Source organism: Protopterus annectens, chromosome 11.part0 (assembly GCF_019279795.1).
Source record: "Protopterus annectens isolate FY-2018-M chromosome 11.part0, PAN1.0, whole genome shotgun sequence".
In the NCBI taxonomy this organism is placed as follows: Eukaryota; Metazoa; Chordata; order Ceratodontiformes; family Protopteridae; genus Protopterus; species Protopterus annectens.
This window is the reverse complement of record NC_056745.1, coordinates 522,359,767-522,385,904: the sequence shown is the minus strand read 5'-3', so window position 1 is coordinate 522,385,904 and position 26,138 is coordinate 522,359,767. Positions and strand designations below refer to the sequence as shown.

Here is a 26,138-nt window from a genome sequence, read left to right as displayed (position 1 = left end):
GCACTGGAGGTGGCTCTGATTTGCAGCTGACAACAATGGACTGAATATTTTAATGTGGCCAATATTTATGCACTGTCATTCATTTGATTATATTTAAGCATCTGAGGTGTACACAGTCATTAAAGTGGCTGTAACTAGTGAGCCTAGAGGCAATCTTTGGATTAAACTGACTGACCATTGCTATCATTTGATCACTGTTAAATAGCTGCTAGACTGGCTTGGCAGGGCTAGTATGTGTTTAAGTAAATCATGAATGATCACCTGAGGTGTGCATAATCAATAAATAACATATCTAAATGACTGGGAACTGAGCCAGTTATTTGTTCACTGAAGAAAGTTCATTAATTGTCATAAAGAGGTCCCATCTCATTCCAAATAGCCTCGCCTATTCAGCCACTTTGCAATATTGAGTAAGGAAGACTGCACTGAAGTCACAAGCCAGCACAAAAAAGTGATCAAATGTGAATAGCCAATTTTCTAAGTGTACTAGGCAGGCAGGAAGCTTGTGTGAAACAGAAGGTATTGAATTAAAATGTTAAGGGATAGACAATTATTTCCATCACAATTATTTAAGAAGGTTTACTTCATTTTGATAAAAACACAGAGTAAGTGCCATCAACACAGTAGCTCAGCAGAAGTGTACTGACACACTATTTTTGGAAATTGGAGCTGTAATTTTGATGTCAGCTATGTCTACACTGGTGACATTAGTCAGTCAAAAAGATAGCAGAAGGCTGGTTCTGACTAAGCACTACAACTCATCTGAGGAACATCTGCTCTCCTCCCCCTTCTGACTAGCTAATGTAATCAATGCACATGTGCTCTACTTAGACTAACGGTTTCATGCTAAAAATACAGGGAAATTGATAGTCTGGTTACACTTTTTCAGGAACATTTAAAAACTGATGCACCTGGTAGTGCAGAAAATTAAATAAGAAATCTGATTCTGTTTTATATCAGTGTACATGCCATATGCCTCTCTACATTCTTAAGACAGCAGTCACGTAGATTAAAAGCAATATATAATGATTACATTGTGCCAGTGAAAGGAAACTTCTGAGACAGGAAAGGTAAGGAAGTTACATGTATGGCTGACTGATGAAAAGCAGACTTTCCTCAGTGCAAACCACTGCATTTTATTAACACTATGCTGCAGAAAGTAAAATATAGGGGCTACAGTAGAGGGAATGGGATAGTTCTGTAATACTGTGTAAGGAAGTGTAGTGGTGAATGGATGGGTGAGTGAGTGAGTGAGTGAGTGAGTGAGTGAGTGAGTGAGTGAGTGAGTGAAGTTGCATAGGTAGGGGATAAGATAAATGCAGTATACCTTTGAGACCAGTGTGGGCTATAAGACATGTGACCAATGGATTTTGGGCACTTGCAAGTAAGGAGTTACTGTAAATAAACAAAATTAAAGAGACAAACTCACATTAATATGATTCTTGGGGATGGTGCCATACTAGTCCAAATTTAGTTATCAGATAAAATTATACCTCTGGGAAAGCTACTTGAGCAGGATATGATCTGGAGTTGTACTGAGGAACAACATACCAAATTTGTGTTGCTAAACAGATTGGTAATTACTGCACTTACAATTAAATACAATGGAACAGCATTACCCATGATGCCTCAAGTTGATGCAAACCAGAAAGGGCTAGGATCCGTATTACTGTAAGAAGATTGGTGAACCACTTATTTTTGTACATGACTGAGAGATGCACATCCTACATTATACATATCCTGAGAAAGAAATTCTACTTACAGTGCTTGAATATCACAGATGCCAAGATGGCAGACATACTGAATCTGACACAGATCATGAGCCTTTGCAAAGTATAATAAAAATGTCACTGCTGGAGGCATCTGCAAGACTGCTAAAAGTGGTTTTGATACTTCAGAAATATGATGAGGAAGTACAGTGCATGCTGGATGGACTGATATATACTGTTGACATGTTAAGTAAAGCATATCTGAATGGAAAGCAAACTTGTTGGATGAAGATCAGAAAGTCCTATGTATTAAAAAATGTCAGGATATGAAGGCAGCTGCTAGAACAGATGCAGAAATGCAGTTAATAATAGTAGTCATAACATCTGGATGGCCAGACAATTTGAGGCAGCTTTATCCATCGATTCGGCCTTACTATACCATGCAGAAAGGCACCACAATATACTGAAGGTCACCGTTCAAAGGGTAGAAAGTAATAATTCGATCACCATTGAGAAAACAACTTCTTCAAATCCCTGATTTTCAATTTTTGGGATCATCTTAGTAAAACAGAAAAAAAGTCTGCAATACAGTGTACTGACCTAACATGACAGAATGGCTAGAAGAAATGGTGCAAAACACTCATTGTGTAGAACACACAGAAACCAGAATCTGAAAGTTAGGCTACTAACTTAAGAGAGTCCAACATTACTTTGACTAAAAAGGAGGAGATTACTTATTACAGCATAATAATCTTAAATTTCTGCTGTGTGCTGAAAAATTTTCAAAGTATACAGAAGTTTTGTTTTACTATGATAATTTAGTTTATATCAGCCTTTGCTAGACATGAAATACTGTAGCAAGTGATGTCAGACAACAGTCCACAGTTTTAGGTAATGACTTAATTGTTTCTTGGAAGCTCATGAATTTTGATGATATCTGCAATGAAATGGCGAGTGGAATGCATGCTCCAAACAGTGAAGATATGATGAAGAGCTACGATGTGTCAGAACAGACAGCCATACTGTACAACTACACTACATAAATATGTCAGTTGTAGTTCTATCATCTTTGAGCTTTAATGGGAAAAAAAGGTTGAGATCCAAGTTGCCCACACCTTTCTATTTGCTAGTGCCACAAAACAGAATGTGAGCTTTGGATGTTGAGGAAAAGAAAGATAAAACACAAGCAATACTATGATACAAGTGTTGGAAATGTACTGAATCTACAAGAAGGTGAAGGAGTTAGCACGGCGATAAATGAAAAATTCTAGACAGAAATTTCACTCAAACGCCAGTTAGCACAGCAATAAATACAAAATTCTAGTCATAATTTCACTTACAAGCCAATTAGCACAGCAATAAATGCAAAATTCTAGGCAGAAATTTCACTGTACAAGTCAGTTAGCACAACAACAGATACAAATTCTAGGCAGAAATTTCACTTACAAACCAGTTAGGACACCAATAAATACAAAATTCTAGGCAGAAATTTCACTTACAAGCCGCTGCATTATATCATTACTAATCTTGTATTAACTGTTTTATTCTGAGGAAGTTCAGCTACCAGGAAGAAAGTGCTTAATGACTGTAATAAAATGAGTTTGATTTTCCTAGCTCCTGGGTTTCATTTTTGTGAAATCAGTTTTTATGTGATGTTATTGACTGATCATTACCATTGTCCAAGATCATACAGTGTAATAGCAGGGGGCATGTAACTGTGCAGAACAAACCACAGACAACTAAGGTATTCGCTGAATCAACTTTAACTAGCAGGAGATATGGTTTCTGGAATGCCTGAGACAGTAAATGGCTAAATAAGCTTCACTGTCTTAAGCTGATCACAAAACTGAGACTGAAGTATCAACTTTGTGAACTGTTACTGAGTTTGACAAACACTGTAGTAAAGCAAGAACTGTTACCAAGTAATTCAGCTAGTATGAATAGTGACTCCTCATCTGCTTCTAAAAGCCACTATACAGTGGATATAAAAAGTATACACACCCCTGTTAAAATGCCAGGTTTTTGTGATATAAAAAATGAGACCACAATATATAATTTCAAAACTTTTCTCACCTTTAATGTGACCTATAACCTGTACAATTCAATTGAAAAGCAAACAAATCTGTTAGGGGAAAAATATAAAAAATAAAAAATGTACAGTAAGCTGGTTGCATAAATGTGCACACTCTTAAGCTAATACTTTGTTGAAGCACCTTTTGATTTAATTACAGCATTCAGTCATCTTGGGTACACACCTGCCATCAAGTAAAGAGACTCTGATTAACCCCAATTAAAGTTCAGCTGTCCTAGTAGGATTTGACTGACATTTACTTAGTTGCCTGCTACAGCAAAAGCCATGGTTGCAGAGAGCTTACCAAGCATCAAAGGGATCATTGTTGAGAGGTATCAGTCAGGAGAAAGGAACAAAAACATTTCCACTGCATTGGATTTACCATGGAACACAGTGAAGACAGTCATCAAAAAGTGAAGAAAACATGGGACAGCAGTGACATTGCAAAGAACTGGATGTCTCTCCAAAATTGATGAAAGGACAAGACAAAAACTGGTCAGGGAGGCTGCTGAGAGACCTACAACACTGAAGGAGCTGCAGGAATTTCTGGCAAGTACTGGTTGTGTACTACATGTGACAGCAAACTCTCGTATTCTACATATGTCTGGGCTATGGGGTAGGGTTGCAAGATGGAAGCCTTTACTTACACAAAAAAAAATCCAGGCCCGGCTAAAATTTGCAAAACAATGCATCATGTCTCTGAAAAGCATGTGGAAAAATGAGTTATGGTCTGATGAGACCAAGGCTGCACTTTCTGGCCACAATTCCAAAAGGTACGTTTGGCACTAAAACAACACTTTGCATCACCAAAAGAACACCATCCCCACAGTGAAGCATGGTGGTGACAGTATCAGGCTTTGGAGTTGCTTTTATTCAGCTGGAACTGGGTCTTTAGTCAAGGTGGAATGAATTATGAACAGTTCCAAATACCAGTCACTTTTGGCCCAAAATCTTCAGGCATCTGCTAGAAAGCTGAAGATAAAAAGGAATTTCACCTTTCAACATGACAATGACCCCAAGTATACATCCAAATCAACAAAAGAATGGCTTCACCAGAAGAAAATTAAAGTTTTTGGAATGGCTCAGCCAGAGCCCAGACCTAAATCCAATATAAAATTTGTGTGGTGACCTGAAGATGGCTGTGCACAAGAGATGCCCTCACAATCTGACAGATTTGAAGCGCTTTTGCAAGGAAGAATGGGCAAATATTGCCAAGTCAGGATGTGCCATGCTGATGGACACCTACCCAAGAAGACTGAATGCTGTAATTAAATCAAAAGGTGCTTCAACAAAGTATTCATTTAAGGTTGTGCACACTTATGCAACCAGCTTATTGTACGTTTTTTATTTTTTATATTTTTCCCCTAACAGATTTGTTTGTTTTTCAATAGAATTGCACAGGTTATAGGTCACATTAAAGTTGGGAAAATTCTGAAATTATTTATTTTGGTCTTATTTTTTTATATCACAAAAACCTGGCATTTTAACAGGCGTGTAAACTTTTTATATTCACTGTAGCTATGAGGTTGAAGGCTTGTATCTACACAGCACCCATCTATGTTTAATGTGTGTCATAAGACCTTGTGCCTCCCTCCTCACCAGAGGCAACTTGTGATGTGGGACTTTAAGAATGATCCACTCGATACATTTTCACCAACAACTCAGTTGAGTAAGCATTTGCATAATCTCCACATTTTTCCATCTAAAATATATATTTACACAGAACATGGATCATTCCTATAAAGGCATATTTGGCTGCACAGTTTAAAAGTAAATGCTCTGGAAAGCACACTGGAGGTGTAGGTCTGAGTCTCATCATCATTACAAGCTGCCATAACAACGAAAGACTGGTTTAACATACATTACTATTAAGAGAAGTGAGTGCATGCATGTGTGTGCAGGTAAGAGTATGCAGAAGGCGGAATGAAGACAGCAGAGTACAGACTACGGAGTAAGGGAGTAGGGAGAACAATGCCTACAAATTACAAAAATTCAATGATCTGTGTAAATAAGATGATATCCAGTGTTAAAGCTAGTTGAACAATTCTATTTTAAGCAATTTAACAACAATAAATAAATAAAAACATGGAACTGACAGCCTGCCTTCCAATACCAAATGTTCTGCTTTTAAATCTAACATCAGTTTTAGAACTATTCATTGTTTTCTCATATGTTTTTCACAGAAATCTCTTGAAAAATCAAACAGTTCAAATGGACTCAAATCTGAACTATACAGTGTTATCATGCTGTGTATGCATCCAAGTGAAAATGGCCCCATAAATTTTAAATCTGTTCCATTTTTGTCCAAACCTCATTTTACCATGTTAAATCCTTACACATATCAAATAAGCTTGCACAAAAAATGATGAGTTGTCTCACCATACAGCACAATATTTTTCATGTTAGATCTGGTGAACAGTACAATATTTATTCATATTCAAAATGATTTGATCTTACTACAGAAGTGGGAACAAACCCTACATATCCTTATGCTGCTATGTACAAGTATTTTACTAACACATACAACATGGATACCATGCAAAGGCACAGGTATAATAAATAACATTAAAAACATGCTTTCATTACCTGAGCATAGCATGCTTCCTCAATTGCAAGGCCAGTTGCTAAATCCACCTTGGAAAAACAAAAACAGGTTTATTAAGCAACTGACATGAAATCATTTACGGATTAATCATGATAAAAAATAGCTGCCCACTTAAGTTTTAATTTAGCAAATACAGTTAACATATTTGTTTTGTTCACAGCTTTCTGTTTAACTTCAAAACCTTGAAGACAATAATTTGTACTGAATTCAATTCTGACATTTACTATAAAATCTAATATGTTTAGGGATTGTAAAATGCACAAACTATTATAAAACAAACACAATACTGGCTATGGAATAAAGAAAGAGTCGTATCTTATGTTAAGTGCTTTTCATTGACTGCATTAGTAAACTTCATCAGACAAAATCAGTATAACAAATTCACAAGAGTTAAATATTTTAAAATTTGGCACCGTTTTTAAACTACACGAAATGACATCACAAACCTAAATGTTATGCTACTTCCCCATTGCATTTACCATTATTCATGAGTTAATAAATATCCATGTATATTACTAAACATTCCAAATACACCAAATGCAAACAATATATGCTACTATATAATTTAAAAATTGTTATAAAGTGCCTAAGATATTAAATTAAATATGTATACATTTATATACATAAATAAAGTACTCATTTTAAACAAAACGTATTATCTTTACCAAAGCAACCATTTATCTACTTAAAGCTTTCAATTTTAAGATGCTGTTAATACTGCAAAGATCATTAAGTCCAGGCTATGCATGCACAAAATATTTGGATAACAGTTTAAAGAGTCTGATAATGAAATGTCCCCAAATCTGCAAGGACTCATGGCATTTCCTTAATTAAACATACACAGTATTGTGATCAAAGTATACTTGTAACAGTGGACATCAAGGACTTATCCTCTGTGATCCCTTATGAAGACGGTATAAAGGCTGTTGAAATCTTTCTAGGTACACAGGGGATTACACAGGCCAAAATTAATTTGTATACTGAACTCTTGGAAATAGTTCTTAAAAACAATTACATCTATTTTAAGGGCAGATATTTTTCTAGTGTGCACCTGGCAATTAATAAGAAATCAGTAGTTAAGGGACAGCTTGTCCAGGCGGCAAGGATGCTTAGCTTGGAAAAGGACTTTGAAATAGAGTGCAATAATTTGATTGACATGTTTAAAAAGAGAGGCTATCCCAATCATATTCTTAGGGAACTGTACAATGAAGTTAAAACAAAAAGATCAAATGGTCATTTTGCACCTATTTGATCATATAATAACAACTCAATACATTTAGATGTGAGTGGACACCGCCTGGACAATGCTGCACTGCTTATAACAACATTTAACACACATTTTTATGAAATCAAGGCTATTATGAGGAAAAACTGGACACTTATGGATGAGGATTTGAACATCAGAACAAAATTGTGTCATAGTTTCAAAATGGTGGCAAGGAGAGCAAGTAACTTTAAAAAACTATTGGAAAATGGCAAGACAAGTTGTATGGCCAATAAATCAGTGGGTATTATGAATAGATGTGGAATGTGCAATTATTGTATACATATACATCAATGCCAATGCATACAGATAAAGGACACAGAATATATTATTAAGGGCAAATTTAATTGCAATTCTAAGGGGGTAATATATGTGGCAGTATGCCAACTCTGATCAGCATTTTATATAGGAAAAACCGCCAGGTCTCTCAAGGAAAGAATTTATGAGCACATGTATGCAATAAGGAAAGATCAGTTACATAATGCACTAGCCAAACATGTGCATGAGCAGCATGATCATTATTTTAGATTTGCAATATTGCAGCAAGTGTTTAGTAATGATAGAGGTGGTCCCTGGGAAATACAATTGGAAACAGCAGAACTTATATGGCAGCTCATGCTTCATTCTTATGCATGGCCTGGACTTAATGATCTTTGCAGTATTGACAGCATCTTAAAATTGAAAGCTTTAAATAGATAAATGGTTGTCTTTGGTAAAGACAATAAGTTTTGTTTAAAATGAGTACTTTATTTATGTATATAAATGTATACATATTTAATTTAATATTGTAGGCACTTTATAACAATTTTTAAATTATATAGTAGCATATATTGTTTGCATTTGGTGTATTTGGAATGTTTAGTAATATACATGAATATTTATTAACTCATGAATAATGGTCCATGCAATGGGGGAAGTAGCATAACATTTACGTTTGTGATGCCATTTCCTGTAGTTGAAAAAGGGCACCAAATTTTAAATTATTTAACTGTTGTGAATTTGTTATACTGATTTTGTCTGACGAAGTTTACTAATGCAGTAAATGAAAAGTGCTTAACATAAGATACAACTCTTTCTTTATTCCATAGCCAGTATTGTGTTTGTTTTATAGATGTTTACAGATTGTGTCTAGATCTGTGGATGCCATTGTTCTACTCATTAGGCCAATCATTGAATATAATGTCTCCATTGGCAAGTATCTGCCCAGACACATGCAACAACCCAGACACCCACAGAGATATCTTACTAGAAGGATACAAAGCCTAAACAACATGCCCTACATGGACAAACCCAAAGCCCTGTCACCGTACTCGGGATCCTACAAACTGCTAACAAGTGATCTGTGACTGGCGTGCAAAGCATCCTCTGATCTATTACTGATGGACTTACTTCACATCAGCAAGTCAAATGTCATTAGAAATACTTGGTCTAGGGATCTAAACCTTTCCTGCAAGAACAGAATGATTTGGAGGGACAGTATATCTTGCAGAGGATACCACTGCTCTGGAACAGACTCCCCATCCATATAAAACAAAGTTCATCCCTGTCTATATTCAAGCACAATTTGGATCTATTGATGAGAAACAGAAAATTTACCTCAGGACTGCACCCTGTACTAATGGACAGAGGCAATTACAAAATGCTTTATCCCATGCATCGGTTTCCTCAAATTATCTATGGTATGATAGCAGTTATTTGCATTGGGGTAATATATCATTCTTGACCATGGGAGTGGTAAGCCCAATCTCTAACCAAATTGGAAAGATTAATTTGAGCACAAAAAGGGAAATTAGCTAGGCATAAAATGACCCACAAGGGCAGCTAAAATTGTACTTATCTAAGAAGCTATGAACCTACAATATATGTCTGAAGAACAAAATCTGTGTACATCCCTTTCTTACACAAATTAAAGTTATGTACTTACCATAAGGCTATATCTGTGTTGTCTTTCCTTCTGGCCCAACCTGTGGGTTATCGGATCCTATCAGGTCTGTGATCGACAGTAAGACAATGGCTCAGATACTCAAACTTCTCTCCCATAATGCTCAGCATTGCCCAATTTCCTCAGACTGAGTTTGCAGTTCTCGCACTAGACCACCCCAACAGGCCATAAAAGAAAAAAAACATAATGGTCAAAACCAAATAAAGTCCAAGGCTAAAACCCAATAAAAGTCCATCATGAATGGCCTTCAAGAAGGCTTGTAAAGTCCTCCAGAAGCAGAAAATCAAAAACCAACAATCTGGAAGGGTATGGAAAAAGAAATGTTGAGAAAGATGAAAGAAGACAACACGGCTCTATCATTATGGTGAGTATATATCTTTCTTAATCATTGTTGTCTTTTACAGTCATCTCAACTTGTGGGACAGAGTGCCCAGCCAAGTTGAAGTGGATGGTGCTATGGAATGATATTTCAGAGAATGGTGGAGCTAACCACAATCCGTGACCTCTACTGAATGGCAAGCTTGTAGTGAATCACAAAAGGGTGAGTGTTTGACCAAATGGCTGCCGAACTGTGATGTGTGGCTAAAGAATGCCACAAAGTAGAAACTGTCCTTGTAGAGTGAGCCTTGGGTTTGGATGCCAAGGATAAACCATTATCCTTATACACATAAGATATACAGTCAGCAAGCTATCTGGACAACGTGACCTTAGACACTCCTGCTCTTGTTCTAATTTTGGAAAAAAGATACAAAAAGTCGGTCAGATTTCCTGACTTCTTTCACTCTATGTAAATAAAATCTTAACTGTCTATGCAGAGCCAAGCAATGAAGAATGTACTTCCCTTTATTAGGGAATGTAACACCGGTGAATGGATCGACTGGTTTAAGTTAGATTTAGAGGTCATCATAGACAAAAAAAGCTGAATTATTCCAGAAGGACACCCCAAGCTTTTGAAAAATCATACACTGGGGCTTACACGACAAAGCTTGAAATTCTGATACTTGCCTGGCAAAAGTAACTGCAACCAGGAGGCAGAGGCCTCCAAAGCAGACACCCAAACAACTGCTACCTCAAGACACTCCACAGGCAACACATAAACCACAAAATCAGTGTGCAAAGCAGTCATAGCCCTTAAGGCCAAATACAACACCAAACATACTTGTCATAGGTGACTCCATAGTCAGACACACTGACGTCCCACTCACCAGGCTGAACAAGGAGAGGGTCACAGTAAGCTGCCTATCGGGCGCTAGAATCCGCCACATAACACAAGCACTCGGGTCACTCCACGGCAAGTACAAATATGACACAGTCATTGTCCATGCTGGTGTGAACGACCTGAGACGTACCTCCCTGGACTACATGAAAAGAGACATAGAGGAGCTCTCTGATTATGTAGCCCAGGCAGGTATGACCCTGACCCTGAGCAGTATCCTTCCTTCACCAAGAATGATGCCACAATATAGAGACAAGATGATCAGCTTTAACAATTGGCTTAATGTCTGGTGTCATTCAAAGGGGATCCAGTGTCTGTCTGCCTGGGATGACATGCTTGACAAGCCATGCTGCTTCACAAGGGACGGCTTGCACCTGTCACCCTGGGATTCCAGATATTGGCTAAGGCTCTTGCCACCCCCATAGTGCCTTTTTAGGCAAGGCTCAAATTCTAAACCTACCACCCTAGAAAACAAAAATGGGAAGAAACTGAGGGTAATGCTGCTCAATGCCAGAAGTCTAAATCTCAAAATGCACGCACTCGAGGCCCTTCTCAGTATGGAGAACATCGATGTCTGTGCTGTAACTGAAACCTGGTTCAAGGCTCCTGAGAGCACCCGGCACTATTAGGTTTTACCTCATATCATGCGTTCCGGCCCCAAAACCCGGACCACACCACAAAAGGAGGGTGTATCCATATTCATAAAGGATACCCACACCTCCAGGTTGGTGGCAACACGAAGCTTCGAAACCATCCAGATGCAACTAACCATAGGCAAAACTGCTCTACAAATTGTAGCATGCTACAGGCCACCCTCTCAAACTCAGGAACCCCACACAGCCTTCCTGAAGACACTGGAGGGTATAAATGTATCTCCAAACACCATCATATTGGGTGACTTCAACTACCCGAATATAGACTGGGAACATTACTCAAGCCCTAACTTTCTAGCCCAACGGTTCCTGGAGTTCATAAATTCAAATGCCATGGAACAGCTAGTCACTGTTCCCACGAGAGGAGAAAATATACTAGATCTCATTATCACAAACATGGGGACAAAATGCTCCACACGAAGTATATCCCTCATTGGTGAGATCTGATCATAAACTAATCTCACTGGAAATCCACATCCCGCCCCACCCCAAACAAAAAGACCACAGTGAAGAACTTCTCTAAAGCAAACTTCACACTACTCAAGACTGGTGTGGTATCCTTCAAGGCCCCTGAGCCAGTGGAAACCACAACCCAAGCTCGGAAGCCCTTACAAATGCCTTCTATGAATACCTCCAGGACTGCATGGATCAGGCAATCCCAAATAAAACCAAGACTCTTTCCACAAAGGGCAATCGTCCAGTCTGGTGGACCCCAGCCATTAACAAACTTTACAATAAGAGGAGAAAGCTATTACATGATAGAACAAAATCCATAAAAGGAAAGTCACCCCTGATCATTATTAGTAAAAAATACGAGCACTCATAAAATCAACTAAGGCCAATTTTGAGAGAAAAATTGCCATGGATTCAAAGGACAATCATAAGGCCTTTTTCAGCTATGTTAGGAACCTGGGTAGAAACTCCCAGATATGCTCAGAATTAGTCCAAAATGATACAAAAATCACTGAACCCACAGACATTGCCAACATACTGGCAGACAGGTTCAGTGCAAACTTCACCCCCCTCCCCCCCCTAAAGGAGAGATAACTATCCCAGCGGAGTGTAGCCTCCCAGACATCTCAAAAGCGCAGGTGAAAGCTGCTCTCTCTAAAGCTAAAAACACAGCATCAATGGGACCGGATGGTGTCCCCGGCTGTGTGCTACACAAGCTAAATGAGGAATTAAACCCGCACATAAGGCAGCTGTTTAATCTCAGCCTTACCACAGGATACGTGCCCAAGGAGTGGCGTACGGCAACTGTGGTCCCACTCCACAAAGGCGGTGCCTCTACGGACCCTGGTAATTACCGCCCCATAAGCTTAACAAGTCTAGTCTGCAAAGCTATGGAGAGGATCATAATGGAGCTCATAAACAAAGATATAGGGACTTGCAGACATTGGACCCGACCCAGTTTGGCCGTCAAGGGCAGATCATGCCTTTTGAACTTGGTCGACTTCTTGAAACAGTCACCAAGGCCATTGATGAGGGAAAGGCAGTCCATACAGCCTACCTTGACCTTGCAAAGGCTTTCGACACAATACCCCACTCGGGTATTGTAGAAAAACTTACCAGCTTAAATGTAAACCCATATGTCACAAGATGGGTTGCAAACTGGCTTAAGGACAGAACCCACAGGGTTAGAGTTGCTGGCGCTATGTCAGACTCCAAGCCGGTCACAAGTGGTGTCCCACAGGGCTCGGTCCTTGGCCCCCTATTGTTCGGCATCTACTTCTCAGAAGTACAGGCCAACATGGGAGGACTTTGGCTGACAAAGTTTGCAGACGACTGCAAACTGGGCGCCATAGTGGAAAGTGCATCGGACATGGATATCCTTCAGAAGGGACTCACGGAAACAGATAGCTGGTGCCAGAGCCATGGCCTGAAATTAAACGCCAAAAAATGTATAGTCATACCCTTCGGGGAAAAACAAGGTAACCCCAAGCTACCATATAGGCGGCAAGCCACTAAGCACAGAAGAGGTTATCAGGGACCTGGGGACCCAGGTTGACAGTGGCCTTTCTTTTGACACTCACGTTGCTAAAGTGGTTAGAAAGACCTTCTACATTGCCCACCTGATCATGAAGGGATTCACATCCAGATCTAGTGAGGTCATTGTTCCCCTGTACTCTTCACTTATCAGACCAATGATCGAGTACAATGCCCCATTCGGGATGTATCTCACCCGACATCTGCAGCAATTGGAGAGACCCCAAAAGTTCCTCACCAAAAGGATAAAGGGACTCCAAAATCTGTCATATGCTGCCAGATTGAAGAAACTCCAGCTCTATTCAGTCGCATACCGTCTGCTCAGAGGTGACATGTGCCTGACATACAAGGCCATGTCCAACCCGGAATTAATGGACATGCTCCACCTCAAAAATCCAAATCCACCAAAACCACTAGAGCAAGCGACTTAAACCTTAGCACGGATATAAATAGGGCGTGCTGGAGGGATAGATTTATCACTCAGAGACTCCCTATACTGTGGAATAAAATCCCGGTCCATGTGAGGCAGAGCACCTCGCTGGCTCTGTTCAAGAGAAATCTTGACCTGTGGATGGGAGATCGTAGGTTTACCCCGGGAATCATCTCTGTGTCACTGCTGGACAGAGGCACAACAAACTAATGGGCACAGTATTTTTTCATATAAGGGGTGGCGTAAGCCACAAACTTTGGGCTAGGCTTATAAATGCCTTAGGGCAGATAGCCTAGTATAAACCTATGAACCTATGAACCAGGAAAGGGGTCTTCCATGATAGAAACTTTAGGTCCACTGCATCCACAGGCAAAAAAGGAGCCCTGGTTAAAGCCTGTAGCAAAAAGGTCAGATCATACTCTGGAACTAGGTCTCTTAAGGATGCTCTGAGGAAAAAGGATCCTTTTAAGAAAGTGTTGTATGACCTCAAGGAAGCTATGTAAGAATGCCCTTGACCAGCATGAAAGCAGAGAGAGCCACGAGCTGAACCTTGGTAATAAAGTAATGTGCCTCTTATTTAAAAAGATCATTAAGAAGTCCAAATTCATATCTACAGGAGATGAAAAGGGATCAAGGCCTTCATAGACCGCCTGAATGGCAAACCTTTTCCATTTACTGCAATAAATTTTCCTGGTGGAAGACTTTTGAGATGAGAAAATAATATGTACAACCCTCAAAAACAGCCTAGGATTTCTTACTGTCACTGGAACTTGAGGAACCAATCAGTCAGTTTGAAGGATTTGAGATCCAAGTGAGGCTGGCCTAAAGAATGCAATATTAGGTCTGGAACTGAATCCAGAACACAAGGAATGTACACCAAGTAAGGCCAGAGGAAGTGGAACAAAACTTGCCTGGGCCAGAAGGGGTCTATGAGGATTACAGTTTCCTTGCATCATGCTGCTTACTGTAAGACTTTGACAATTAAGGTAGTCACAGTGTACTCATGGAAAAGACCCGGGGGCCAAGCATGGACAACAGCATCCCTCAGTGACAGTCCCGTCTCAGGGATCTAGGCAAAGAAGCTGCTGTGCTTGGTGTTGTGGGCTGGTTGCAAACAGGTCACAGCAGGGCTGTCTCCTAAGGCTGAAAATCTCTGCTGCCACTGATGGACTGACAGACCACTCATGTTGAGCAGGGAGTCTAGCTGGAATTAATGAAGCTCTTGACACTGCTGAAAAAGCCAGTCATCCAGGTAAGGAAAGAACCAGAACCCCTGCAGCCTGAGCTGGGCTGCTGCCAATAAAATTTATTTTGGGAACAGCACAGGGGCTGTAGTGAGACAGAAGGGCAGTGCTCAAAACTGATAGTGACTGGTTCCCAGCCAGAAGTGCAGAAACCTTCTAGATTGCCTGGCTATCTTTATGTGATAATAAGCATTCTAGAGGTCTATTGAGCATATCCAGACAGAATCATTATCATCCAGAACTTAGTCTGTTTGATGAACAGATTTTATCTGCTTAGGTCCAATATGGCCCCCAGGTTCTTGTTTTTCTTTGGCACCAAAAAAAATCTTGAATAAACTCTGTAGCCTCTCTGGTCTAGTGGAACCTCCTTGATAACTTATTTTAAAAGCAGGTCTTACATCTTTCCCACTGTTTCCCTTCGTTGTTGGGGAAGCACATCCAGAAACACTTTTGATGAAATGTTGGAAAAATGTGAAATGAGATACTGTAGCCACTGATAATGACTCTCAACACCCAGGGATCTGTATTGAAGGCCTCCCAAGATTAAGGGTGGAGAGATAAACACTCTTGACTGTCTCCACAGTGCAGAAGCCAGGAAAACCTTCAGGAGCACTGAAAGGGCATGTTGGATAAAGGTGCCCTAAAACTGATTTTGCAGATCACTACAGTCTCTAGGGTGGTGTCCATTGAAGTTCTCTCTTTCTGCCCCAGTGAGCACTATTACCAGGAATGTCCTGGGCAAACTGTTGGGACTTCCAAGAGAATAACCTCTTACCCCCCCCCCCCCCGGTTGTGGGAAAAGATCAGCTGAGGGGTGGAAAAGCAGACTCCCATAGCAGACAACTTTTTGCCATCCTGGTCAGGGTTTCTTTAAATTTAGGTACAAACAAAGTGAAACCATCAAATGGAACATTTTAAAAACGATGCCTTAAAACATTCTACAAAATTATAAAGGGGCTAACAAGCAGGAATGTGAACTGCTCTGTCAGTGTCTGCCTCCCTGTCTGTACCATCCGCTGTTAAAATACAAGTGCATGGAAACATTAGACACTGACAGCATGATAGCTAACACAGCCACCATGGACTTATGAGCCTCTGTCATAAGGGATGCTACAGACTTATTAACCTGTCCCTCTATAGTCTGATCAGGTGTGCCATGAAGTTAAAGCATGAAGAGTGAATGTGGCTGATGCATACTTGCACTTTCTGAATCTATCCAGCACTCTGGACTGTCTAGTCACTGGATGGATACAGGTACTCACTTCTGAGAGTTCCTTTTTGGTGGCTGTCACTACTATAATGGGAAATGTAAATGAAACAGAAGCCTTAGGGGATTCCTGGGGCTGGGATTCATCGAGGCCTTGAAATGCAGGCTGTCAACGAACAGGATGATGAATGACAGAAGATCCAGGGAGACTGGAGGATTGGTCTGAATCTGACACAAAGTGGGATTCTCTAACACTTTACAACCACAAACATTGACTCATGAAGCTGGCTCTCTCTGTATCTGAAGATCTCGAGGAAGTACCAACATCAGCTACTGACCTGGGCAAATCTAAGGTTGAGGAGGATCCATAGGCAGACAAACCATAATGACAGATAAATTAACCTTTATGGAGGAGTAAGAAAGGCATAGGATAGTAACTCTCACAAATACTGTAAACAAGAGAAGAAATAGCCTTGAATGGGTGCTGGTTGTGTTGCTGGCAGCAACTAGAAAATTGTTTGCTAATATATGATTGTCTAGTACTATGCTTTCTTGCCTCCATTAGTATTTGCAGCACACCCTCAGTAAACAGTTGCCAAAAGGGAATTAAGACCCTATCAACCAAGCAGGTATTTGAAGTTGATTGGGGTCGGGGTGTATCAAACAGGTCTATATCACATTGTCGAACCTTTAAAAGTTCGAGCGTCATAAGGTCAACACCATATGATCGAACTTTTAAAAGTTTGAATGTTTCAACAGAAATCTCTTCACAGTGCGGAATGGGAAGATTTTGTTTTTCTGCACTGTAGTGCGATCTTGGAGTTGGTATATTTAAAGAGCGGGGGTGTGGGGGGTGCAGGGTGGCTTGCCTCCTTGCTTAAACCGTTCAGGTAGGTTTTTTCTTTGGTTTATTTTTGAACTTTTAAAAATTCGATCATATGATGTCGACCATATGACATTCGAACTTTTAAAACGTTGATTATGTAACATAGATGCTATCAAACACCCTAGATCCTGTGCGAGTAGATCTAGTCTGTGAGGAAACTTGTGGTAATTGCCCATGGCCATTTCCAAACGAAGGGAGAAAGTACAGTTGTGTACACTTGCATAAACGTAGATGTTCGAGTATATTCACTGTTGCAGTCATTACATTTGGGTTATCTGCTTGCAAGTAGCCCTCAGTCGGCCTATATGAAAGTATTGGGTCCTCCGTCAGTTGCTGTCTCATCTTCCATGACGTCAGGTACTCAGGGGTATAAAGCATGCAGCCGACGCTATTACATCAGTTTTTCTTGCCCCAGATATCAGGTGACCCCATAATGGGAAGCAATTATATACAAGGTTACACCTCCAACAAAAAGTAAATACACCAGAAAGCTTTAAGCATAGCAAACAAGAGTAGAGGTATAGTCAAAAGAAGTCAGGGGGCTGGAGCGAGGTGTAACCAGGACTACAACAGTGAATACACTCGAACATCTACATTTATGGTAAGTGTACACAACTGTACTATGTTCTTCATGTTTCACAGTTGCAGTCAATACATTTGGGTAGATTCCAAAAGCTAAGGAAGGGAGGAGGCAATTAGATAGCATTAGGACCAGCTATAAGGCCCTGCAAGACTGCAGTGGCAAAACCAACTCTGGATTTTGAAAAAATTGGCAAGTGGTAATACTTGATGAAGGTATGTACAGAACTCCAGGTAGCAGCTTCTAGGATGTCCCTGGTAGGGACACCTCTGAGAAAGGCTGTAGAGGTAGATGCAACCCTGGTGTTATGTGGTCTTATCCCCTGTGGGGTAGGTTTTTCATGGTGCTTATAGCAGAAATTAATGCAGTGGCCTATCCACTTAGAAATGGTTTTCTTTGAAATGGTCTTCCCCTCTGCCCCGGCAGAAAATGCAACCAGCAGCTGTTCAGATTTCCTGAGAGGCTTAGTCCTGTCCAAGTAAAATCTAAGTTATCTGTGCACATCCAAGGAGTGCAGTATTCGTTCCCCTTTGTTCTGTGGATTAGAAAAGAAGGTTGGCAACTGAATGGACTAATTAAGGGCCACACTGGATACCACCTTGGGCATAAAGGAGGGATTGGTCCTGATGGACACCCTGTCCGCATGAAAGATGATGAAAGGCTCCACTGCCATGAGGGCCTGTAATTCAGACACCCTTCTTGCTGAAGTGATGGCTAGAAGGAATGGCTGTTTTCCAAGAAAGGAATTTCAACTCTGCATTTGCAGCTGGGTCAAAGGGAGGTAGCGTGAGCTTTTCCAATACAAAGTTAAGGTCCCAGGCTGGAGTAGGGGCTCTCCTGGGTTGTCTTAAGTATTTGGCCCCTCTGAAGAATTGCTTCAGCAGTGAATGAGAGAAGAGGGGTAACTCTGTATTATAATGAGCTGAAATGGCCGAGGCATGAATTTTGATGGAAGAAAAGGAAAGGCCCTTGTGAAGCATCTTAGTTAAGTATTGATGAATGTGTGGTAAACTGGGCACTGTTGTGTCCATCCCCTGAGTTTGGCTCCAGGAACAGAATCTTTTCCATTTTTCAGCATAGGATTTTCTATTACTAGGCCTCCTTGCCTCCAGAATGACATCCATCACTTCCTTACTGAGGGATGGTAACGGAGAGATCATGTAATTAGCCAGGCTGCAAGGTTCAGGGTTTGAAGCTGTGGGTGCAGAATCTGGCCCTCTTGCTGGGACAGCAGGGCAGGGGTCTGAGGCAGGTGCCATGGGTCAAGAAGTAACACCCAGCGCAGGAGGGGGTACCAGTGCTGATGTGGCCAGTCTGGTGTAATAAGTATTGCCCTTGGTTTGTCCTGTTTGATCTTTAGTAGCACTTTGGAGAGGAGAGGCAGAGGGTGAAAGGCATAAACTGACAAGTTTTTCCAGGTGAAGCACAGGGCATCCACTTTCCAATCTTGTCTGTGGGGAGTCCTTGTGCAGAATTTGTCCAATTGGTAGTTCTGAGGGGAGGAAAACAGGTCTATCTCTGGGCTCCCCCATTTGTTTCTCAAAATGTTGAAGATCTTTGGTTCCAGTTTCCACTCGTGTGGGTCCATCAGATTTCTGCTTAGGTCATCTGCCAGTGTATTTAGCTTGCCTGGCAGGAATTGAGCTTGTAGGTGCACTTGGCAGCTCAAGGCTGTGTTCCACAGAGCCATGGCTAGTCTGCAGAGAGGGTATGAGTGGGTTCCCCCCTGCTTGTTTATGTACCACATAACAGTGGTGTTGTCCGTCTTTACCAATAATTGTCCTGGAAGAATGTGTTCCTTGAAGGCTGTCAGAGCATTCTGTACAGCTAACATTTCTTTTTGATTGATGTGCAGGTGCATTTGACTTGGGTTCCATTTGCCTTGAATGCACTGCTCTGCCAAGTGAGCCCCCTATCCATAGTCTCATGCGTCTGTTGTTAGGGTTTGGATGGCAGGGGGTAGAGTGAATGGCAGTCCCTTGTTGTGGTGGCAGGCCTCTGCTCACCAAAGCAACTCTGTCTCTAAGCAAGGGATGATGGGAATCATTGATTCAAAGTCCTGAGAATGTTGACACCATAGGCTTTTTAGATACCATTGTAGTTTCCTCATATGCAGTCTTGCATATGGAATTAGTAGAATGCAAGAGGCCATGAACCCCAGGGCTTGCAGTATTTTCTTTGCAGATAGCTGGGTCTTTGTGGCCAGTAGTTTGAAGTAGGCTGTCAAATGAACTTGTTTCTCTGGCGTGAGGTAGGCCATCTGGGAAGTTGTATTCAAGCTTGCTCCAAGGAATACAATTTGTTGGCAGGGTAATAAATGTGATTTCTTTTCGTTTATGGTGTACCCCAGAGAAGTTAGTAATTTCTTTACAAATGCCAGATGACTTAATATTATGTCCTGGCTTTCTGCCTGAATTAGACAATTGTCCAGGTATGGGTATATTTGAATATTTCTTTGCCTGCAAAATGCAATGACTGGAGCTAGGCACTTTGTGAATACCCTGGGTGCAGTAGATAAGCCAAAGGGCAGTGCAGAGAACTGATAGTGCATGTAGCCTGCTCTGAAGCGTGGGTAAATTCTGCAAGATTCCCTTATTGGGATGTGCAGGTAGTCTTCCTTTAAATCCAGTGTTGCCAACAAGGCATTTTTGCCTAGCATGGGAAGCAGCTGATGAAGAGTTAGCATTCTGAATTTTTGGATTACCAAAAAAGTGTTTAGGATAGGCAGGTCCAGGATAGGACGCCAGGAATTGTCTTTTCTGGGTACCAGGAAAAGTCTTGAGTAAAAACCTTGTCCCCATTCATCTTCTGGGACAGGCTGAATAGCCCTGATGCTTAGAAGAGAGAGAGAACCTGCTTTTGAGCCTCTGCCCACTGATTTGGGGGTAGGTCTGGTCAACTGTTTGGGGTTGGTAAGGAGTGGAAGTGGAATCTGTATCCTTGCGAAACTAGATGTAAAACTCATTTGTCTTGGGTAATGAATTCACAGTTTTTTGTATGCAGGGCGAGCTTTCCCCCTAAAGGAACAGTCAATTGAGCAAGGCTTGGAAGGTTTAAAGTTAAGTCATTGTGACAGTTTACCATAGGGGGGTGTCTTACTACTCCCAGCTTTGGAAGTGGGAACCCCCCACTGCTTAGGCCTGTGAGTACCTTGAGACTGAAGCCTGGGTGGTCTGCTGGTTCTGGGTTTGGACTGAGAAGGCCTGGAATAGGCAGAAAAGGGCCAATTCTTAGAAGGCCAGTGCCTACTAAATCTGGGAGGCTGTGCTTGCAGGAAATCTTTAACAGTTTGCATAGATTTAGCTTTTTCCTCCATCTTTTTAAGTACTTCTTCTGCTTTGTATCCAAACAGGCGGTCTTGGTTTAAGGGAGCATCTAATAATTTAGCTTTAACATGATCTGGCAAAGATTGCTCCTTAAGCCAAGCATGCCTTCTAAGTACACAGCCAGTGACAGCAGCCCTGCAAGATGCCTCTAATGAATCAAAACCACATTGCAAAGAATGTTTTCCAACTTGTTCAGCAGAATGTATTAAATCCTGTAATTCTTTATTTTCAGCACAGTCAGGAATCAACAGCATTTTTTGTTTAAGCAATCCAATAACAAGCTGCTGCTACTTAACATATGAAACTAGCAATTCAAGACCCTAATGGTCAAAGTTGCAGAAGTGTACACCTTCTTACCCCATCTGTCCAGAGCCCTGGAACCTCTATCAGAGGGGGTAGGGTTTTTGGCAGTAGTAGCCTTAATGCCTTTGGGTCCCTGTGAAATGGTCTCAGGATCCGCAGTAGGATTCGGAAAGAGGAACTTGTGAGAGTCAGGTAGTCTGTAATACCTGTCAGGTTTTCTGGGAGCCAGAGGAAAAGTGTCAGAGGCCAGGCTAGATTCCAAGACGGCATCATCTACAATGTCCAGTACAAGAGGGATAGCTAAAGGACTGTGTTGAGGTTGTTGTTGTGTCTTTTGGCTTTTCCCGGTTAGGGGTCGCCACAGCGGATGTGTTGAGGTAGGAGTAAGAATTCCCTAAGCCTCTTTTTGGAGTCAGAGTAATCCTGGCGTTCTCAGTGGAAATGCTCCCTAAGAGCATGCAAAGTTTCACCAAAGGAGAAATCCTCTGGAGGGGAAGCAGAGGAAATGGAGTCCTCTGCATCAGAATCCTCATAGGTAGATAAGGGCAACTCCTGGTCATCAGAGAAAACAGAAATTTCAGAATCCTGAGATGAATCAGAAAGAAAATCAGTTCTAGGTCTCTTAGAGGGAGAAGGGTGGCTTCCCCTGATTAGAGTAATAAGGTCTTCAGCCATTCTTATCATTTGGTTTTAGGCATAGGGGCCTGACCATGCGGTCTGGGCATCGGTTTTCTAGGTGTGGATCGAGTTTTAGGCCTTGAAGAAGAAGATGACATCAGTTTAATATGCAAGTTAGTAGGCCTGAATACACCCTTAGAATCCGGTACAGCGGCTGCGGACCCATCCAAGGTAGAGACATCTGCAGGTTCCACAGTCGAAGAAGCATCTCACGGCATACCGGACTCCGAATGGGTCTCAGTAGAGGCCTGTAAATCTGAATTAGTGAGTATCAGGGGCTGCGAAAGTGCCTCACTGAGTACCGGCAACTAGCTTAGGAGAAGCATCATCGGCAGCTTTGGACCTATGCGGTCTGTCTCTGTCATTATCTTTGTGTTTTTTCAGAATGTCGTTAGTCAGGTGGCTTACCGAAGCCATTTCTGGAGAACTGAATGGAGTACCAAAATATCTAGATGCAAAAATGAACCAACGATGAATAATTCGAGATTTGAATAAGGCACAAAACCGACAGCGAGGTACATAGTGGTCTGGGCCTAAGTAAGGAATGCAGTATGAATGAAAATCTTTATGAGGTATTTGCTTTCCATAAGAAATACAATTGTTAACTTTTACTGACATCGGTTTAGAGCAAGAAAAAGGATCCCAATGGGGTACTTAGCTAAGTTGAAGACTTCGGATTTGAAACTCGAAGACGAAAATTTCAGGAGTCGGACGACTGGCACTTGCGAACAGCTTCTGCTTCGGGCACCGCATGGCAAGAAAGACTGATGTAATGGCATCGGCTGCATGCTTTATACCCCTGACTACCTGACGTCATGGAAGATGAGACAGCAACCGAAGCAGGATCCAAGACTTTGATAATCAGGCCGACTGAAGGCTACCTGAAAGCAAATATCCCAAATGTAATAACTGCAACAGTGAAACACGAAGAACATCCACTGTTACCTGGGCCAGAAGGGAGTCATCACAATGATCTTGAGGGATTCTTTCTGAAGAAGTACCCTGGATATCAGCGAAAAGGGTGGAAAAGCATACAGTAACCTTAGAAACAGATCTAGATACAGAGTTTTTTTTCCCTGTGGAAGAAAAGCTCTTCGAACTGAGGTGTCTAGCTGACACTCCAGTAGCACAATCCTGTGTGAAATAGTCAAAAAAAGATTTGAATGTTCTCTTGGAAACCCAGCTTGTGAAACAGATTTCTCACCCAAGAGAAATATTACAGACATTCTGAAACAGACTCTGCAAAGATAAGCAAGTCATCTAAATATGGACAAATATCGATACCTTGCAGCCTGCAATGACCTAGAACTGAAGTTTGACACTGTGCTCTTCAGTTTTACTGTATATTTGCGTAATCTATGCAACTATTTTTAGTCTCCTTTTTTGTCTGTTAGAGCTGAATATCTGCTACTGTTTGTGACCTTTTGAGCTTGTACTGAAATTTTTCTCTAGAGAGGCCTAGCTGTTTTCTTGTGACAAAAAGAAGCAGTCTGGTTTGATCTAGCTAAAAGCATTCCTGCAGCACTGTTATTTCTGACTGGATAATTGGGCTGGTTTCTGCTTCTATGGCTTTAATAGCCAGTATTTTAAACCAGTAGTACAAGCTGTTCAAAGCTGCAATGAGAGGCCTTCTGCCATTTGCTCTGCTGTGATACTGGGAAAAATATAAGTGCTTATTTTCAACTGTTTTCTGCACTTCTGTTTTACTGTATATCTGTGTAATCTGTGCAATTGTTTTTTGTCCTACCCACTCACCCAGCCGTTGTGATGGTTGTGACTCCTGTGCCCTAGCCCAGAAATAAAGGAGCCTCAATCCTCACCATTAGCACAACAGAGGGCAATTCATATAGGAGAAAAGGATAACAAATACACACAGTAAAGTGCAATTGCCCTTAAGTTCTCACAGAGACCACAGTCAGTCTGGGGCTGGTTGCTCCCCTTCTCTCCATGTCCCCAATAAGACTCCCCACTGGCACATCTATACCATCCAGATCTCAGCCTAGCTGGCAAGCTAACCTCCAGTACCCTCTCTGTCCAACCAGTGCTTCGTGTCTCTGCCCAAGTAGCTGACACACACACACACATTTTGAAATAAGTATTTGTACAACTTCACAGACACTCCTGGGAAAGGCTGACACAGATTCTCCAGCTGTGCCCCTATACTCAGACTATACGGTAGTACTTACTGACACCACCAGCTAATAATTATCAGCTACCCAAAGACCCCTAAAAGGGTGTCCAATTATTACTGTGCAATATTATTATCCAATTGGTAAGTGTGACTAAGACAAGGCTTATTTGGAGCGACTTAGACAGTAAACTCTATAAATATGCAATGTACTCTAGAGCTTAAATTATCTCTACATAAATCAGCCACAGTTGAAAAGGGTTTAAAAATATTTGATAATAAATATTGAAAACACAAGACAATGCTACTATACCACAGTACTATTCAGGAGTTCAGATATCACACAGAAACTTAAAATAATTCAGTAGTACAGTTCTGGCATAACAGAAAAACACTTAGTTTAAACTTTTCTAATTCCTAGCTATTGCTACAAGAAAACATACTTCTAAAGTAACTTACTTAAGGCAACAGGCAAGTGCTGTAGGTTGGATATCAAGACAAAAATGCTTACAGTCTCTCTCTGAGAAACAGTTTTTAAAATCACTAACAAACATTTCTGCTGGGCCCTCCCAGATTACATCATTCTCATTTAGTTCCCATTACATCATTTCTTTGACACTTAGCCTGGAGCTCTCAGGCCAACAGGCTACAACATTTAACAGTCTAACACCTGCTCAGGAAGCTACAACAATAAAAGACATTTTCACATGTACACTGTAGTAATTATTCCTTAAGTTAAAACAATAGAAATAATGTGTTCAGCTAGCCTCTTCGGTACCACTATCTACATCAAAGGACAGATTTGAAATAATTTTAACTTTAAAAGAAATATATGAAATACTTGACTTAGTTTTCCCTGCAGCAGATGGCAATGTTGCTACAATATTGAAGTTCAACATTTTACAGTGTTTTCTTTCATTTAAGAAACAAGCCTGTATTTTACATTTATATTTACAAATGCCAGAATTATGTATCAAATTCTATTTGGCTAGGCTGGCAGCCTTCACCCTTCTCTACCAGTCTTCACAATGGTCTTAAGTCGTGGTGGCTTTGAGTTGCCTGCCTCTAGTATAAAGATGATACTGGACACTCCTTCCAGTCACATTACATCGGCTCATTCTACTGTTTATAGTGAGAACTTATTAAAGGCCCACCCCTTTAGCTTCTGAACCTTGAATTATCTCATTATTTTCTGTCTCTTCACTTTCTACTAGCAAAAAAAAACTGTACCTCTTTCTACTTCATTTTGCTGCTTGTGCTTAGGAGTTCAACTGCATTTAGTTTGGCACATTTATTACTGCTTGTTGGTAGCCTTACTAAATCGATGACAGTATTCTACTAAATCGCTGCTTTATTTGTGCCCTGTTACTGTTGTGATTTGTGAGTTACTGTTTCAAAGCAATCTACTGACTAACTATATATTGTGAGTTTTTTCTTACTGAGTTCTTAACCTTAAAATTGAATAGCATAGTCTAGATACAGGTCTGCAGCACACAGAGCTTCAGCTGCATGGTTTTTAATCCTTTTTGAGGTATTCCAGCTACAAGTTTTCCCTTAGTAGCATTTGTGTTATCATCTAGTTGTACTACTCTTAGACCCTCCTCCTTTTACCCTCTTAGCTCTTTCAGTTTCTGACAAATACGGATGGACAATTTCCTACATTTTCTCCTGCCAGTCTGGTCAATATGGGCATCCTGACACAGTTTAGCAACTGCTTCATGTACTCGGACAACCCTCTACTACTACCACCTAAGAACACAATTTGTGAGAGATGCAAATACATCAAGCACCCAGTGTCATTGCCCTCTCCCCCAAAAAGCAGTATATCTGGCACTGAGAAGGTTGGCAACATGAACACCACACCTCAAACACCCCCACACCTACACAACACACTCCCATATATGCAGAGG

General features: G+C 41.0%; 1 protein-coding gene across 1 annotated transcript in view; it reads right to left on the bottom strand.

Annotated features, from left to right (window-relative positions):
* AUH (AU RNA binding methylglutaconyl-CoA hydratase) overlaps positions 1 to 26,138 on the bottom strand; it is a 1,941,763-nt gene that overhangs the window by 66,944 nt on the left and 1,848,681 nt on the right. Inside the window, exon 9 of the mRNA XM_044088029.1 lies at positions 6,367 to 6,414. Coding sequence (XP_043943964.1) covers positions 6,367 to 6,414 — 48 coding nt within the window. The remainder of the gene's footprint in view (positions 1 to 6,366; positions 6,415 to 26,138) is intronic.